Source organism: Astyanax mexicanus, chromosome 21, assembly GCF_023375975.1.
Source record: "Astyanax mexicanus isolate ESR-SI-001 chromosome 21, AstMex3_surface, whole genome shotgun sequence".
NCBI lineage: Eukaryota > Metazoa > Chordata > Actinopteri > Characiformes > Acestrorhamphidae > Astyanax > Astyanax mexicanus.
The window spans coordinates 27,863,793-27,883,125 of NC_064428.1; the positions used below are offsets into that span (position 1 = coordinate 27,863,793).

The 19,333-nt window shown below is 36.8% G+C and overlaps 1 protein-coding gene across 1 annotated transcript; it reads right to left on the reverse strand.

Annotated features, from left to right (window-relative positions):
- Positions 1-1,569: 1,569 nt before the first annotated feature.
- Positions 1,570-19,234, reverse strand: as3mt (arsenite methyltransferase). Its single transcript, XM_007253144.4, has 11 exons — positions 18,973-19,234; positions 17,443-17,482; positions 15,535-15,662; positions 14,990-15,140; positions 13,478-13,614; positions 12,859-12,928; positions 12,517-12,598; positions 12,007-12,138; positions 11,064-11,206; positions 9,020-9,136; positions 1,570-4,217 (listed from the first exon to the last, which is right to left on the reverse strand). Exons 1-11 carry the CDS (start codon positions 18,996-18,998, stop codon positions 4,113-4,115), a joined length of 1,131 nt encoding a protein of 376 aa, XP_007253206.3. The 5' UTR covers positions 18,999-19,234; the 3' UTR covers positions 1,570-4,112.
- Positions 19,235-19,333: the final 99 nt, after the last annotated feature.

Below are 19,333 nucleotides of genomic sequence, written 5' to 3' on the forward strand. Positions count from 1 at the left end.
AAGCATGTGTTAGTCTTCACCCTCCTGGTGTTGTGGCATCACTAGTGATGGGGGATATATAGCTGAGTAGCAGCTGAATGGGTGGGAGAATTGGCCTAGCTAAATTAGGGAGGGAAAGTGGAAGAAAATTAGAAATAAATCTTTAAAGGAGAACTCCATTGTAAAAATGTCTTTTGGTGTTGTAAAGCATGATAAAGAGTACCAACATTTGTTGAATAGCTCACCTCCGTTCTCCCGCAGCTTTCTGAGATCCAGCAATTTTATTCAGTTTGTCCAAAACTGCTTCAGAACAGATGATATGGGGCATATTTTGCCTCTGCAGATAAATAGCTTTTTTTTTTTTTTACACTGTTTTCCAGGCTCAAAGTAGCTCCACACCTTATTGGTAGAATCCGGAGAGCCCTGAGATTTAAAATGAGGCATTAAGAACTTTAAAAGTGCACAAGAAGCTTTTTAAAAAACACTGATTACAACCCGTAGCGTAGCCTAATGTCCGGGTCTGGAGATTAGGTCATTATATGGTTTGTAATCAGTTTTTAATAAACTTCTTGTGCACTTTTAAAGTTATTAATGCTTCAATATTTCTCTTATTAATATTTCTCCATACTGAGCTAAGGTAAAACCTGAGCTGTGCATCTTGTCGTAGTAAAATATCAAAAGGGAGTTTGAATAATTTTACAACATGGAGCTTTCTAGTTCATCCACACATTTTGATCAAATTCATCATCAGTTTTTGCTTAAATTGTCAAATGTATGTACTTCAGGGCATTTAAAAAATAAAAAAATAATAAGTGATAAAGCTCTGAAAGTATGATTTATACAATTTATAGTCTGAAGTCTTATACATACAAAAGTCAAAATAATAATTTAAAAAACATGGTAAGATATATTTTCTTTAATTATATTTTCTAATGTCCAAACGAATAGCTCCCCATCAATCACCCCATTGTTGTATATACACCACAGCCTAAGCTCCAGGTTAACAGTGAGCGAAGGACATTCTGGAGCTTTCTGCTCCTCATTCTCTCCTTGATATTCGATCCACTCTCCACTGTCTCCACTGTCAACAAAAACAACAGCTGATGCTGGTTATGAAGTGCAGGGAGATGGAGATTGTAGAAGGAAAAGTGCACTGTGTCTGTACGTTACATAACATCACATATCACTGCTGTCCAATCAAATGGATTTATTGTAGTTTTATCCATTGTTTTTAGACACACTGTAGACACCTATATTAAATAGGTTTATTATAGTTTTATCCATTGTTTTTAGACACACTGTAGCTGCTCTGTACAATCTATCAATAATTCTGGATGAACAGACCAATAGAAATGCTCTACAATTACTTGGACAAACTCTTGTAACATTAACTTCCATTCAAAGTTAACAACAGTTTGACCTTCTCTTGTTAAGTCACTATTTTGGAGATTGATGCATGGACATGAATTGGAAAGTCATGATACGCATCTAGTCTAGTCAAACATCTGCAGTTTATGTATCAGTTGCTAATATAAGCAGTGGCATTTTGCATTCGATTCATTGAGAAAAATAAATAAATAAATAAATGTTGGTTCTACATACCCCCCTCTTCGGAGGGCCAATTAAGTTTTATTAGTGTTAATACAGAGTTATAGCTTTTGTGGTCATTGTGCATATATCAGAGAGATAATAATATAAGCAAAATAATGGGCATAAAATAGGGGAAGAAAAAAAAGGATGGATTTTTGTGTGATTTTGTTTGTAATTTCAATGTTTACTATTTATATGATTTTATAAATCAGTCATAAAATTGATCATCTTGTTAGTAAAAAAATATATATATATATAAATCAATTTCATTAGTAGTGCATTATTTCATTCATATTCCATATTAAACACTGTAAATTAAACAAATAAAATTAATTCCATGTTATGTAGTAATACAACCATTTTAAAATCACTCAATTTATTGTTGTTATCAAGGACCGTTTCACACTTAAACCACTTAAGCATCGCAAGTGGATTCCTAAGGCAATTAAGTCATGGTTTCTTTTGCATGATCTGGGTACCCCAGATCATTTTCACGATTTTCCTATATAAATCATTAGTTGTTTGAATCAGCAATTTCAGTTAAATGCATCATATATCAGACGAACAGAGTAATATTTGAGAAGTGAAATGAAGTTTATAGGATTTACAGAAAGTGTGCAATAATTCTTTAAACAAAATTAGGCAGGTGCATAAATTTGGGCACCTCAACAGAAATAAATACATTATTATTTAGTAGAGCCTCCTTTTGCAGAAATAACAGCCTCTAAACAGCCTCTTTTTTTACAAAAAAACTCAAGTTCAGTCAGGTTTGAAAGTTTTAAAGTGCACTTTAAATCACACCACAGATTTTCAATAATATTCAGCTCTGAGGACTGAGATGATCATTCCAATCAAATTTTGTACTTGTTTCTCTGCATGAATGCTTTAGTAGATTTTAAGCAGTTTATTGTTTAGGGTCATTGTCTTGTTGAAGTATCCAGCCCCGGCGATTTAACTTCAACTTTCTCACTGATTCTTAAACAATGTTCTCAAGAATCTGCTGATATTGACTGAAATCCATGAGACCCTCAACTTTAACAAGATTCCCAGTACCTGCACTGAACACACAGCCCCACAGCATGATGAACCCACCACCAAAATTTAATCTGGGGAGAAGTAAAGTGTTTATCTTAGAATGCTGTGTCCTTTTTCCCTTTATGCATAAATAACAGCCCTCAAATAACTCAATTTTAGTTTCATCAGTCCACAGCACCTTATTTCGAAATTAAGCTGGCTTGTCTAAATGTGCTTTTGCTTTAGCATACCTCAAGCGACTCTGTTTGTGGCGTGTGCTCAGAAATGGCTTCTTCTACATTAATTACTCTCCCATACAGCCTCTCCTTGTGCAACGTGCTCTGAATAGATGAACGATGCACAGTGACCCATCTGCAGCAAGATGATGATGTAGGTCTTTGGAGCTCTGGATGTCTGTAGGTTTACTATGACTGTTCTCACCATCCTTCTCCTCTGCTTATCTGAGATTGTTCTTGTTCTGCCACTTCAGGCCTTAACTAGAACTGTGCCTTCCGTTTCCTCACTATGTTCCTGACAGTGGAAACTGGCATTTGAAATCTCTGACATTTGAGCTTTTTGTATCCTTCCTCTAAACCATGATGTTGAACAATCTTTGTTTTCAGGTCATTTGAGAGTTGTGTTTTGAGGCTCCCATGTTGCCACTCTCTTCAGAGGAAATACAAAGAGAAGAAAAACTTTCAATTGTCCACCTTAACCCTTTCTCATAATTGGATTCACCTGGAATGTTAAGGGACAATGAGCTTACTAAACTAAATTTTTTGTTCCAAGAATTAGTGCTAAATGTATTAAAAATCAATAAAACGACAAGGGTGCCCAAAATATTAAATCTGCCTAATTTAGTTTAAAGAATAATTGCACACTTTGTGTAAATCCCATATCACTGTGTTCGTCTGCTATAAGATATTTTTAACTGAAACTGCTGATCCGAAAAACTAATGACTTATAAAGAAAAATCATGAAAATTATCAGGGGTGCCCAAACTTGTTCATATCACTGTATTTGAACATGTCAATCAAACTCATCTGGCTTGTTGTGTACATGGACATTGTAAAAAAAATTGAGAAACAGATGAGCTTTGTTCTGTGACTTTACATCTACATGTTGGATCAGCTAGATAGGAGTGTGTACTAGAGTGTGAGAGACAGTGAGTGGACACAGCGTTTAAAAACTCCAGCAGCACTGCTGTGCCTGATCTACTCATATCAGCAGCAAATACACTAACACACAGTTACTCAATGCAAGTGCTACCCAAATAATTCCTGCCAAATAATAGCAGCTCTGTGGTGGTCTTCTCTCTTAATAATTGGAGAACAGGGAGAAAAGAGGATAATAATAAAGTATATATAGAGGACAATTATAAAACTCCAAAGTGTCTTGGAGCTGAAGAGATGGGTAATGGTTGATAGGCAGCTTGTTCTCTTTCTGGTTCACTGTAGCAGCACTAATTTCAGGTAAAATTAAAAAGAACTATATGTGAAAACACCTTAAATCACATTTTCCGTGTACTTTCATTTGCAGCACGATTCCTGGGCACCACAGCACCCTCCACTGGAGGGAACCACACCAGCACTTCCTAACAGCTCAGTCAGTTGAAAGGGATCTACAGGCATGACCTGAGGAAAGAAAAGAAAAATCATTAAGTCAGTGGAAAAAGTGAGCATCATCCAGCTTCAGATACCTGCCCAGATAACCAGGCAGTGGCAGAGCGCTACCATATCAAAGAAGTACTTATTAACACAGTGGCCTTGATACAATGAGCCGAGTCCACTGTGTGAGCATTTATGATTCTCCTATAAATCAAACCGTTTCTGAATTAGCACCAACCAAAGCCCACCATGATCTCTCAGCAGAGCTGAACTGCCCTATAGTTTCAGACCCTACAATCATCTGCTGTCCGTGTATTCTTCCTGATAAAGGAGCACTACAGTGTTGTGAGCTGAGGTCGTGTGTACGTTTGGAACGTATGTACTAATGTAATCCCATCTTGCTTGTAGTGGAAGTTACATAAGTATTTGTCTGCGGTTGTTTAGCTTATCAGCGAGATAAGAAGTGACCTGGCTCACATTAGGCTCTATGACCCAATGGCTGTAAATCATCAGGCCTTGTTCAGCAGTATCTTCCTAATGAAGGGGGTTGAGCATGGACGAGGTTGAGTTTGGATGGGGTTTAATGTGACGCGGTTGAGTGTAAAGGGGTTTAATGTGACAAGGTTGAGCTTAGACGCGGTTGAAGGTGGCAGGTTTTAATAAGGAAAGGATGAGTGTGACTGGGTTTAATGTGACGGGGTTGAGCATGACTGGGTTAAGCGTGACAGGGTTGAATGTGGCAGGTTTTAATAAGAAAAGGTTGAGCGCGAGTGGGTTGAGCGTGACGGGGATGAGCGTGACGGGGATGAGCGCAGAGACGGTTGATTGTGACAGAGTTACATGAGGATGAGGAGTTGAACATGTCGGGGTTAAGCATGGGAAGGGTTGAGCTTGGATGGGGTTTGATGTGACAGGTTTTAATAAAAAAAGGTTAAGAGTGACTGGGTTTAAATGTGATGGGGTTGAGCGTGACGGGGTTAACTGAGGACGAGGTTCAGGGTGGAGGAGTTTAACATGTTGGGCTTAAGCAGGGTTGAGCTTGGATGGGGTTTAATGTGATGTGGAGTTTGGACGCGATTGAGCATAATGGGGTTTAAATGTGACAAGGTTGAGCGGGACAAGTTTGAGCATGGACACATTTTAATGTTACAGATTTTAATGAGAAAAGGTTGAACGTGACTGGGTTGAGCGTGACGGGGTTGAGCGTGACGGGGTTGAGCGTGACGGGGTTGAGCGTGACGGGGTTGAGCGTGACGGGGTTGGGCACAGAGACGGTTGAGTGTGACGGGGTTAAGTGAGGAAGAGGTTGAGGGTGGAGGAGTTGAATATGTCCGGGTTAAGCATGGGAAGGGTTGAGCGTGATGAGGGTTTAATGTGATGTGGTTGAGTTTGGACGTGGTTGAGCGTAATGGGGTTTAATGTGACAAGGTTGAGCGTAACAAGGTCAAAAGTGTGAAGGTTGAGTGGACTGGATTTCATGTGATTGAATTGAGCGTGACGGGGTTGAGCGTGACGGGGTTGAGCGTGACGGGGTTGAGCGTGACGGGGTTGAGCGTGACGGGGTTGAGCGTGACGGGGTTTTATGTGACAAGGTTCAAGGTGGATGCTGTTAAGCTTGGACATTGTTAAGCATGACATGGTTGAGCGCGGACGGGGTTGAGCGTGGACGGGGTTCAGTGTAACAAGTTTGAGCGCGGACGGGGTTGAGCGCGGACGGGGTTGAGCGCGGACGGGGTTGAGCGCGGACGGGGTTCAGTGTAACAAGTTTGAACGTGGACGGGGTTGAGCGCGGACGGGGTTGAGCGCGGACGGGGTTGAGCGCGGACGGGGTTCAGTGTAACAAGTTTGAGGGTGGACGGGGTTGAGAGCGGACGGGGTTGAGCGCGGACGGGGTTGAGCGCGGACGGGGTTCAGTGTAACAAGTTTGAGCATGGACAGGGTTGAGCGTGGATAAGGCTGAATGTTTAATGTGTCAAGGTTGAGTTTGATGGGTTTAATGTGGACGCAGTGACAGGGTTGAGCGCTCTTTATTCTCATGTAGATGTGGTCACCCCATATTTTCAGCAACAGCTGAAACTCGTAATTCCACAGAAATAATTTAGCAATCGGCTCCCCATTCCTATCTATTCCCTAACTTTCTGAACATCTATTTAGTTCAAGGTTAAACGTGCACTCAGTCAAATCCCCAGATCAGTGCTGACCTAACCCTTATGAACTGAGGCCTCACACTTTCTCTGCAGGACACAGGGCAGATTAAGCTGAAAGATGAACGTGTTTATGTGTGGTTATAAATAGGCCCGACTCTAAACAGTTGCTTCTTGTGTCTGAATGGGCTGTGTGACCCTGAGGGTTCTGATAAGGTGACATTCTTGGGTTGGAAGGTTGGAAGTGTAGCTAGTCGTAGTGCAGTGATGCAGCTGTTTGGCCTTGAGCGTCTGTGACTGTTGTTGGGACTGGAGTAGCACAATGAATTAACCAAGAACACAACACCCTCCCATTCACATGGTCGGGGAGACACAAGTGAGAGAGTTTAAGTCAGGACTCATTCATTCAAACAATTACCATGTTCAGGTTATGAATTTATTTATTTTTCCCAATAACACACAACTGCAACAAAAAAAATTACATTATATTTGGTAATATTATTGAACACGATATGATATGGCACGGGCTGAATTAAGATTTTCACCAGATTGTAACAGAAGTCAATGATCAAACCTGTTGCGATATGATAATAATAAAGTACTATGTTTCCAAAGTTAAGTAAAATTAATTATTTAATAAATTAAACATTTATTAAGTAAAATAAATGATACTGGTCATATAAAATCTGTCTCTAGTAGATAATTACTACTGATTTGAGTAGTTAAATTTGAAATTACTTTTAACTAGAATAATTGTAATGCATAGATGTAAAACAAAGATTTAGTTGTCATTTGCTTGTGCAGCAATTATTTTTTTATATGATTAACATACCACACAAAATTTGCATATTTTTTTTTAGATGTAAACCTAAACTGTATTATTATCATTTTTGCATGTAGAAATATAATGTCTTAAATATAATGACTTAAATTAAACAAAAATTAAAAAATTAAATCAACACAAAAGGTTTTAAATTTTACAGTAAAGAAAATTTGCACATGATCAAATTTAAGCCATATAAGTAAACCTGTACTTCCCTTTAGTCTTAATAAAAATCACAGTCTATGCCCTATCTGACCATCATCTTTTTTTTATGTCACTAAATTTTATTTGAGCCAGATGATTCCGGGAAAATCATTTGGACTAATTAATTAAACAGAAACATAACAGATAAGATTAGACTAGAATTTATAATCTTAGCCTATTGCCTCAAACATAATAAATAAATAAACATGTCAACGATTCATAACAACAGTGCCAAGTTACAGCAGATTGACTGTGGTATATATATGTCGATTGTGGCGCGAGGCTGCATGACGTAGTATGATGAAAAATATGGCAGTACTTTTAATTCTACAACAGCACTTTGTTTCCCATAATTCTCTTTCAAAACATCTCTAAGTAATTGTTACGAACTCTTTCACATTTTGTTAAATATTTGGAATATTTATAATGTTTTACTAAATCATAATTTCAAGAATACTTTTTTTTTTCCAAATCATTAAACTCAGGGTCCAATCAATTCCATGGCCATAGGTGTAAAAAGAAAACCAAGCTGTCAGGTATGCAGACTGCTTCTACAAACATATTCCACAGCCAACTGTCAGTGATATTATAACACAGTGGAAGCGACTGGGAAAGAAAGCAACTCAGCAACGATGTGCTAGACCAGTGATAAAATGACAGAACGAAGACAGCGGATACACAGAAGTCACCAACTTTCTACTACAAATCTACAAACTTCACGTGGTCTTTAGATCAGCTCAAGAACAGTAAAGTATAGAGAGTGCTTCATGGAATGGGTTTCCATGGCCGAACAGCTCCATCCAAGCCTTAAATCACCAAACACAATGCTAGTGATCAAATACTTTTGGCAATATAGTGCATCATTAGACTAAACTTGGTTATTTTGATATTTACACAGCTAAATTTTGCTTTTAAAATGGAACTGAACATTAGAGTGCACTTAATCTTACTACTCTTGGCTTACTACTAATTGTAACCGCAGCAGCGGTTGCATTGTCTGAGAAAACTGAACTACTTCCACGTTGATAAAATGATGATGACTTTATTTTTTGCCAGGCTTTTATCGAACCAGTTTTAGCCTTCTCCATGGTTGCATGGTTTGGTAATTTGGCATTTAAAAAGAGGAATGTCCTGAATCAGATTGTAAAATGGGCAAGTAAGTTGATTGGTAAGCCGTTACTCAGCATGGAGACCTTGTATGGCAGACAGTTAAAGCGGGTAACTGGTGCAATTTTGGGGGATACTGCTAATCCTCTGCATAGTGAATTTAGGTCACTCCCATCCGGTCAGAGGTTTAGAGTACCAAGATGCAGAACAAAATTATACAAAGTCAGTTTTTGGTTCCAGCAGCCATAACTTAAGCAAATAGAACGAATAAGGCACAGAGACTTTAAGAAATTGTATATATATTTTGCTAACTGTATGTCTGTGTTTGTTTTGCTTACTGTATGTTTGTGTTTTTTTGGTTTACTGTATGTCTGTGTTTGTTTTGGTAAATGTTCTTTTTGTAACAAGATGCTGCTTCACATACTGTAAACCAAATTTACCTTTGGGTACAAATAAACTAACCTAACCTTCCTCCAAAACATAGATTAAGAAACCAGCTCAGTGCTTTGCTATTGTATTTCTGAGCTACAGTTCTGAGATTTAATACAAACCTTGGGTTTGGTGGCACATGCTCCTGATGTCTGACTGTGGAATGTAAACTCTTCAGAAAACCTGGAGTTCTTCAGGGTGTTTGCCACGTCACCATCCACCTCAATCACCTCATTCACCTGCAGACAATCACACACACACAAACACACCATGTTCAGCTGCTTGTATATTAATGCTAAAACAATTAAGGACAAAAAAAAAAAATAATTAAATTAAATTAAATTAAACTAATTTAACATCAGCTTAACTTAAAACATATGCTTAACTTAAACAACAAACCTTTTTCGTTGTATAAAAGGAATAAAGTTATAAAGCATTTAAAGTGTTTAACAGGACTCAAACTACTTTCTGCAACAACTGTTTTATGTAATTTACCCTATACAGTCAGAACTGCAATATGGAGTTTATATAACTAAACAACTTAAACTGAAGAAGTTACTTTCAAACATATGTAAAATATAATGAACGCAAATGTAGGAAATGTATTTTATGTAAGGAAAAGTTTGAAGAAAATTAAGGACACCCCCTTTGCCAGAAATATCCAATTATTTATAGTTATGTCCTAAAACTATAAACCAATCTCTGACATCGACTGGAAAAATGTTTTCCACCTGTTTTTCTACTCCACGCAGATTTCTGTTTTGGGTCATCGTCATGCTGCATGGTCTACCTTCGCTTCAGCTTTTAGTTTGGCACAGATTTTCCATAAGCCCTCTCTGATACAGTGATGATATTTGCATTTTCATCTTTTTTTTTCATGTTTAAAAGCAATTTCCTCAGTTTTATGTGTTTAGTTACATAAAACCAATCTCTCAATACTGTTCAAATTAAGCTCAAATATCCATATATATGAATATGTTCAAAAAGTCTATGAAAATCTGTATGATTTGGTTTAGATAGCTTTAGATATAAGATATAATAAGTAAACTTAACATAAGCATAAATCCCCTTAAATAAGTGTCAGAATCAGTGAAGACAAGCACATTAATATGTGGGCTAAACAGACTACTTAATTGTCCCAAAGCTGCATTTTTTGTTGGGTTTCCTGCAGCCTGTTACTTTCAAGTGAGGTTTTAATATCAATGCTTTATTAGATGGAATGAGATTAGATCAGACGATCATACTACTTCTGGCTTCTACTCAAAACACAATAAACAAATAAACACAGTACGCAGTCATAATACTAGTGCAAAGTCACAACACTGCAGGCCACTTTGGCAGATATAATGATTTCTGAACCTGCGTGGCTTCATCATGGGGTGATTTTCTTAAATACGTTCACTACCGGTAAAGAGTTTAAGAACACTCCTATTGTTTATTAGTCCAGTAGCAGTGATGCATGACCCAGACAAGTTGCTCTTTATTTTCTCATCTTAGCAATAACTTTATTTCTGCTCAATTGTAGGATGAATGTTAAGCTGAGCGAAAGGCTAAAGCTGTTGCCATGTGGGTCAGCCAGACATGACTCTTCCTGTACCAGTTTTCTCCAGATTTTGAAAGTGTAGGAAACAGTACACACCGCTTTCTGGCTTAATCTGTAATTTCTCTAAAGAAAAGACTTTTATTTTTAATAGTTAGAGTTATCTGTGTTTTTGTGTCTTTTTCTAGTTATTTTATTTTATTTTATTTTGGTTCATCAAAGTTAAACACTTTTATACAGAGTGACAATAATAACAGTACTGAAAAGTAAGTGCACACATTTTTACACAAAAAAAAGAAGAAAAGAAATAATAATAGTAACAATAATAAGAATAAAATTCTCATTTTCAAAACTGATAATGACCAAAATGGTGAAGTCTAAAGCAAATGCTTTGACTACCCTTTTTAAATCTTATAGTCATCTTACATAGTCAAACCATACACATGAATTTGTTAATTGAAATTATGATGAAAGTGTAAATGTGCTACGTGTGAGTGTGTAAATAATTTGTTGCACCCATTTCCAAAGCTCAGATTATATAATTTGCTAAAGACTCACTCGTAATTATTGTGATTATGGTGAATACAATATGAATCTTATCTGTCCAGTTTGTATCAAATACATACCTTAAAGGTGTACTGAGCATCAAACTCAAACTTCTCCTCAGAGCCTGTGATGTTTCCGTCATACATAACAAGACAGCTCTTCTTCTCTGAACATTTAGGTAGCTTGAAAAGGCGGTACGTGGCAGAAACAAACCTGTATTCACCTAAAGAAAATGTAAATCATGTCAGGTCATATACACTCACATACTGTACTGAATATGTATTGAGTAAGAAAGCATCTTTTAGAAAAAATGGACTTAGGCTACGTTCACATTACAAGCCACATTGCTTAAATCTGATTTTTTTAGATAAAACAGATCGGATTTGGCTATCTTGGCGGTTCACATTCACAAATGTAAGTGATCTGTATCTGTGTGTAATGTGAACATGTGAATCTGTCCCTGAAACACTGCCTCATATGCGCACAAAAAACATCATGTTTGAGAGACGACTCGTAGCTTTATAAAGTTGAAATGGATGAGTTAGCAGCTCATATGTGGAGCATCTTTTGCTGGAGTGGAGAAACAGCAAACAGCTGGTCTGAAGTTCATGCTCAGGTTGAGGAGGTGAAAAAAGGCCAGGCGGTTTGCTTTTGCTGTTTTTGCAGCTATAGCTGCACAGCTGCACCAAGAGATGTGGGGGTACGAGAGGGAAGCACATAGCAAGGCAAAAAGATGCATGAATTCTGATCTGAATTAAATTCACATTCATGTCGCATGTCCATGTATCGGATACTTATCCAATTTATATATACACATATGAAAGTGACTCAAATCTTATTTGAAAAAAGAAAAAAAAGAAATCATATTTGGCACGTTCACACAGCCATAAAAAAGATCAGATCTAAGTCACTTTAGCCTGGTAATGTGAAAGCAACCCAAAATACATAATTATATTTATTGAATCTAACATGGTAATGTATAAACTGCTACAGCTTATTATTAAAATACAGAGAATCTCTAACCCAGAAGTCTCTCCAGTTCTTCATTGCCTATAGAAATAACACTGGCAGTGACGAGACGAGGGGTGCTGAACCCGACCTCTTCAGCCAATCGCACGAGGTCCTCCCACCACATCGCTCCACTCAGACACTCACCTTAATAATACATAAAACAGTTTTAGAATGTCCACTAAATTTAAATTTGAAATAATTTTATTAAATCTTAGATTAGATTCCATAAAATTGTGATTAATTTGGGGAAATTTCAGTTACCATAACAGACTCAGTATGGATATGAAAAGACATCTCATTGCATGAAGATTAAAGGGGGTTAAAGATTTACACACACAGGGGGAAAAATAGGTAGGCTAATTTAAAAGATTAATATCAGGTTTATATATTAAATAAATATTTAAACATTTTAATAAATATTGATTTGAGTAATTAAAAATATATATTTGAACCCATTCCTATACCACACCACCTTTCATTAGTGCAATAGTTTTCTAGAATAATACTCAGTTTCTCTCTTACCCCACAGCACTTTATTGGCCCTCAGAGATTCAGAAATTCTGGCATTGCTGTAAACATCACTGAAGTACAGTTCTCCACCATCCTGAAAAACAACCACACACACACACACACACACACACACATTTACATTTACTGCTCACACAATTAATTTTTATATTTTTATACTGCAATATTTAACTGTACATTTAATACAATTAAATTTCAAACGTTACTTTTTTTTAACAACTGCTATAAATAGGGCTATAAGAATGAACACTTTCAATAATGGTTTATGTAATGAAAACTAATTACCAAATCACACAGACTCATAGAATGCTTATTATCTATGACGTATTAAAATACCTTCAGTACATGGTAGGCTTCTCTCAGAACGCTCGCCTTGTCTGGGGAAAGATTCACCACGCAGTTCGAGCTGTCAGTCAAAAGCAACAAAGCACAATGTCAGAATGTCCACATGTCCCTGAAGTGACTATAAATAAAATGTAGGGGGATAGTTTCCCAGAAATAAATAATAAAATACATTATTTATAACAGTATATGAAAAGATACTTTATGGAATCAAAAACTACTCATAGCATCACATCAACAGGAATAATCACATTCACAGTGTAGACAAGCATGAGAGTAATGCCAATGAACTGATCGGATTCATTCAGATAAAACAAAAATAAATAATTAAAAAAGAATGATCTAATTTAGTAAAATAAAATAAAAATAAAATAAAAATAAGGAGAATACAAATCATTTAAAACTAAACTCCCTGAAAAATTACATTATTTACATTACAAATATACTATAATACACACAGCCTCCACATTGCAATCAAATCTCTCAGTTTTTCGTGTCAGAGATTGATGCTACCACCTGTTCTAAAAAACATAAGGCATACCCAGCATAAACTCAGTTGGCTTTTAAAGATTTTGAGTTATCATCATTTTTAATAAGTGCATAAATGACTTACATTACAATATCATAAGACTTCTCTTCCAATCCAGCTTCCCTCAAAGACTCAATGAACCCCTGAACAAAGTTCACATTCGGCTTCTTGTACCCAAACCTCTGCATGTGATATTCAACATACTTCCGTGCAGTCTCCAGCTATAACACACACAAACACACACACACACACACACACACACACACACACACAGACACACACACACACACACACAGACACAGAGACACAAAGACACAAAGACACACTTAGTAGTGCCAAAAAGACAGTTTTCCTTTACAATCTTTAGGTACACCATCTAAGGTATATGTACAGGTTTACTGATGATTACTGCATATAGAAACAGTAATCATCAGTAAACCTGTACAGTTTTCTTGTACAGTGAATGCACAGTCCTAGGAATGCTGCAATATGCTAAAAACTGAAATTATTGGGTGAATAATTAAAAACACAATGATTTATACTGAAGAATGACTATTTTTCTGTATATTTATCTACTTGGATTAATTACCGCATTTTTCGAACTATAAGGCATGCTTAAATACTTTCATTTTCCCAAAAAATCGTCAGGGCGCCTTATAATCTGGTGCATCTTAAGTATGAATTTTACCAGTCCGGTTGTAAGAAGCAGTAAAGCCAATCTTCTGAAATACAGCGTTATAAAGGAGTTTCAGTAAAGTTTTTTTTTTTTTCCCAGCATTGAGGCTGAAGCAGAATTAGCATTAATAAATGTGCTGAACACTGCACTAGCTCTTCCACTGTTCAGAGGTGAGTATATTGGAAAGTAATCTGCGTGTTTACCATGTTAAAACAAGCTATGCGCATGGGCGTGGTAGGGGGTGGGGAAGTGCACCTAACTACCAAGGGCCCGAGTAGGGAGAGGGGCTAATGAAAATTCTGATTTAAAAAAAAAATATATATATATATTATTATTTTATTTTATTATTATTATTTTTTTTTTTTACTTACGTTCCTTGTGTACTGGCATGGATAGTGGCCTATTGACATTGAGAGTGTACAGGGCCCAGCATTTGCTGCTACACCCCTGGCTATGCAGGACGAACCTCTAGCTGATAGCGCCCTGGGTTACTGGAACACTCAGGCTTCCTCAGTGTAGCGCTGTCAGGCGTTATTTATCAGCAATAAGCGCTGCTATGCGTGTCTGGCATATTGGTTAAAATATTGGAAATATTGGAAATCTAAGCTTACTGTAAATAAACGAAAGTGCTTTACTCTCACAAATAGACAGTTTTCCGGAATGAAATGTGTGTAAATTAACATCTAGCACTCTTTTAACTTTGAAATAATTTTTTTTTTCAGAATTACTGTTTTGTAGTTGAGCAAAGTAATACTGTGCTGTACAAATCAATTTATTTCACTTAAATGCTGTGGCTGGTAAATTTCAACTATTAGACATGAAGTTGTCAGATATATACAGACCTACACAGTTACACTGCTGTCCTGAAACCCTGCAGACAGTTCTTTAGGAGATGTATAGACAGCAGTGAAGAGGCCTACCTGATCTTCTGTCATGTCGACTCCAGTGATGTGTCCGCTCCTCCCCACCAGCCGGCTGAGCATGTAGCAGTCCCTGCCGCTGCCACATCCCAGATCCAGCAGCCTGCAGCCCTCCACACACTCAGGCACAACCAGGCCACAGCCATAGTATCTGAAAAGAGTAAAGAGGGTATTCTTTAAACCTACCAGGAGGGGGAGCCCTCGCTTTACGCATTAAACATCACCAGTCTAAACTCAGCTTTCTCACATAACAATAAACAGCATCTGAACCAGAGATGACTACTTGCACATGCACTGCATGTCCAAAGCTTTATAGACTCAATGCTGGGGGGGATTTTTACCACCTAATGAAATTGGGAGTGTTGACCAAGATTTTAAAGATTTTACTTCAGCTGTACTAAATGTAGCTGAACTGATCAATTGAACAGATATCTGAAAGGCTTTTGTACATACATTGCAATTCAGTATAACACACAACCTAATGACTGAAGTATGCTTTTATTTAATTTCGAACATAAAAAGACAAGATTTAGATTTTAGTTTACTTCGCTGTGACATCAGGGTGAACATCCTCCAGAGCTTTTCGGATGTAGGCAGGGATGGGCTTTGCAGAAGGCACACAGGCATTGCTTTTCAGATCTGAAGTCTTCTGAAGGATTTTCCCATAATATTCCTGTAACACACAGTTCAAATTACAGGATGTATTATACAGCAAAGCACAAATGGACAACTTTTACAGTAATGGCTCAATAAAATCTAATTTATCCAGCAAGACCATCAGCTAGGACATTTTTATGCATCTTTAACTGCAATGTCCATTTTCATGAATCTTGAAATTCTTTAAATATATGAATATAAATGAGATTATTAATTCTTACATAACTTCAGATATTTTTATATTTGTAAACAGACAGCACCATGTAAAGTCATGTGCAAGCTACCGTTCCCTATACAATTGATTAAAAAATGCATTTATTTATTTTTATTTATTTATTTATATACTGATTTTATATTTAACAGTGAAAACATACCATTCTTGTATTTCAGTTTTCAAGAAAATCACTGCCACATTGGAGTTATTTTCAAGTTTTTGACAGAATCAAACATCTATCTACTGAGATTCACACTGGAAGCTTCTACATGTGCATCTTAAACAAACATTACATGTTATATGTAAAAGATGTACAATCCTGATTATCCCATTTTGAAAATCTCATTTATTGAAACAATAATTCAATTAATCAAATTATTACGATTAACCCCCGCAGCCCTGCCCAGCTGGCATATCAACGTTGAATCAACGTTTGATCAATGTAGATGTTATGGCTGACTCAACGTTGATATAGCAACGTTGTTTCAACGTCATATGTTCAACCTTTAATAAACTATAGCTCAAGTCACTAATATAAGAAAATCCTATGGTTAACAAAGTGTTATCAATAAATGTAATGGTTGTGCTAACGTTAAAATTTTAACGTTAGCACAACCATTGAACATTAAATGTTGATTCAACATTAAAATTTCAACGTTAGCACAACCATTGAACATAAAATGTTGATTAAACATTAAAATTTCAACGTTAGCACAACCATTGAACATAAAATGTTGATTAAACATAAAAAAATTAACGTTAGCACAACCATTGAACATTAAGTGTTGTTTCAGCGTTAATTTTTTTACGTAAGCACAACCATTAAACATTAAATGTTAATTTCAACGTTAAAATTTCAATGTTGAAACAACAACAACATACATTACTTTAGTCATATTTCAACCACATTTCAACGTTGAAGGTCGATTGTGTGCCAGCTTGGTAGGTGTATTAAACGATTTATGGTTGTATCGTATTTAAAGTAAATGCAGTCTGAAGTAGCTACTGCTGTGGACACTGATCATAAAATAATTAACATGCTATTTAACCTTATTTACAGCTATTTACAGCATAGCTAAGCTAACCAGCTTTCACACACTACACACAAAAAGATGGAGGAGCTAACCCGCTAACTAGCTATTTTACATTCACTGCCTTTCAGAGAGAAGGCGCTGCATCTGTTGTTGTTAGAAGAGCTTAATTTTGCTAAAATGTTAGCTTTAGAGCTAATCTAAATGACAAATTAGTTTAATAAGTACTATAGAATTATTTATAATGGATACAGAATAATTAATGGTAAATATTGAACAATTCCAAACATATGCTGAATAAATCATAATTGTTACTGAATAATTCAAAGTAGATACTAAATAATTCATAGCTGCTTCCAACTGACTCTTACTCTCAGTGGTCAAAGCCATGTTTGGACCAAAGGTTTGGTGAAATCATGACAGCATATTAGGATTAAAGGGCAAAGGTGGAGTCATTAATCCATCAGCCCAGTCCAGTGAAACTGGAGCCATTATTTATTAAATATGATAAAAGGATTTTATGACATCATGTGTTAATATTTACACCCCACCTTGACGTCGTTGTGAATGGCTCCACCTGGCTGCTCCGTTCTGCAAAACAAATTAAATATGAATAGATATGATTTCTCATTTACTGATGAAACTAGACCAAACATCTTTATTGGCATAGTCTTTTTTAATGTCTTTATCACCATCTCCAGCTAGTAAAAGACATTTAAACATTTAAATTGAATTAAATTAATTGAAATATTATTTTATTTAATTATTTAAAATTCCTGTCTATTATTAATGCTATGGTGAATATCAGGGTTACACTCAATGTACATCTGAGTGAAAATAAAGGTTGGTTGGTTGGTTATTTGGGTTGGTTAGTTGGGTTGGTTGCTTGCTTGCTTGCTAACTTCCTTGCTTGGTTGATTAGTTAGTTGGTTTGTTGCTTAGTTAGATAGTTGGTTAGGTGTTTGGTTAGTTAGTTGGTTACTTGCTTGATTGGTTGGTTGCTTGGTTAGTTATTTAGTTGGGTTGGTTGCTTCCTTCCTTACTTGGTTGGTTAGATAGTTGGTTAGGTGTTTGGTTAGTTAGTTGTTACTTGCTTGATTGGTTGGTTGCTTTCTTCCTTGCTTGGTTGGTTAGTTGGTTGGTTCGTTGCTTGGTTAGATAGTTGGTTAGGTGTTTGGTTAGTTAGTTGTTACTTGCTTGATTGGTTGGTTGCTTTCTTCCTTGCTTGGTTGGTTAGTTGGTTGGTTCGTTGCTTGGTTAGATAGTTGGTTAGGTGTTTGGTTAGTTAGTTGGTTACTTGCTTGATTTGTTGTTTGCTTGGTTAGTTATTTAGTTGGGTTGGTTGCTTCCTTCCTTGCTTGGTTGGTTAGTTAGTTGGTTTGTTGCTTGGTTAGATAGTTGGTTAGGTGTTTGGTTAGTTAGTTGTTACTTGCTTGATTGGTTGGTTGCTTTCTTCCTTGCTTGGTTGGTTAGTTGGTTGGTTCGTTGCTTGGTTAGATAGTTGGTTACTTGGTTACTTGCTTGATTGGTTGGTTGCTTGGTTAGTTATTTAGTTGGGTTGGTTGGTTGGTTGCTTTCTTCCTTGCTTGGTTTGTTGCTTGGTTAGATAGTTGGTTACTTGCTTGATTGGTTAGTTAGTTAGTCGCTGGGATGCTTGCTTGCTTAGTTGCTTGTTTGCTTTGCTTGCTTAGTTGGATGGTTGGTTGGTTGGTTGGTTGGTTGGTTGGTTGGTTGCTTGCTTGATTAGTTGGTTTCTTGCATGATTAGTTGGTTGCTTGCTTGGCTAGTTGGTTTCTTGCTTGGCTGGTCGATTACTTGATTGATTAGTTGGTTACTTGCTTGGTTAGTTGGTTGGTTGATTGATTAATTGATAATCTGGTCAGCCAGCTACCTGCTACACCAACTGATTTATTTCCAAGCCCCCCAGCACTGAGTACCCATAGACAGTAAGTATCTACCATCGGTTAAATCACTCTGACCATTACAGACCAACTTTACTATACATGCTAGCTATAGCTGACTATCTCAGGAGTGTATTGTAAGAAAGATAAACTTTATACAGACAGGTAAACTGGTCTTACCTGGCTGCAGGTGTGGTGTCTGCCATGTTGGATCAGTTTAATGTGTAGGTGCAGGTCTTTAATACTGTCCTCTTTAGCTGTAACGTAATTCAGTCTGCAGGTTTATAGTTACGGAAACAGTGAATTACAGCAGTCCAGCGCGCTGCTCTACATTCCTGAATGTTCTAGGTTAACGTGTAAAGCGCAGAAAAGCAGTGTGTGTTTCATAACTACAGGAGATACGGTTCAGTCACGTCCTCTGATACTGGCTGATCTGTACTTTTTTCCCTGGACTTTTATTTTGAAATATTTAGGCATACGGCCAGAGCCTGTCCACTTCCTGTCTCCCCCGGTATGTCAAAAAATGACTGGAGACCGATAG

What these genes read in the sequence shown, in the direction of transcription:
- as3mt (XM_007253144.4), bottom strand. Translation starts at nt 18,998, where the DNA reads ATGGCAGACACCACACCTGCAGCCAG. An exon ending in AGAACTGGAGAGACTTCTGG is followed by an intron (nt 11,207 to 12,006) that starts GTTAGAGATTCT and finishes CATTTTCTTTAG; the next exon opens with GTGAATACAGGTTTGTTTCT. An exon ending in CATGTGCCACCAAACCCAAG is followed by an intron (nt 4,218 to 9,019) that starts GTTTGTATTAAA and finishes TTCTTTCCTCAG; the next exon opens with GTCATGCCTGTAGATCCCTT.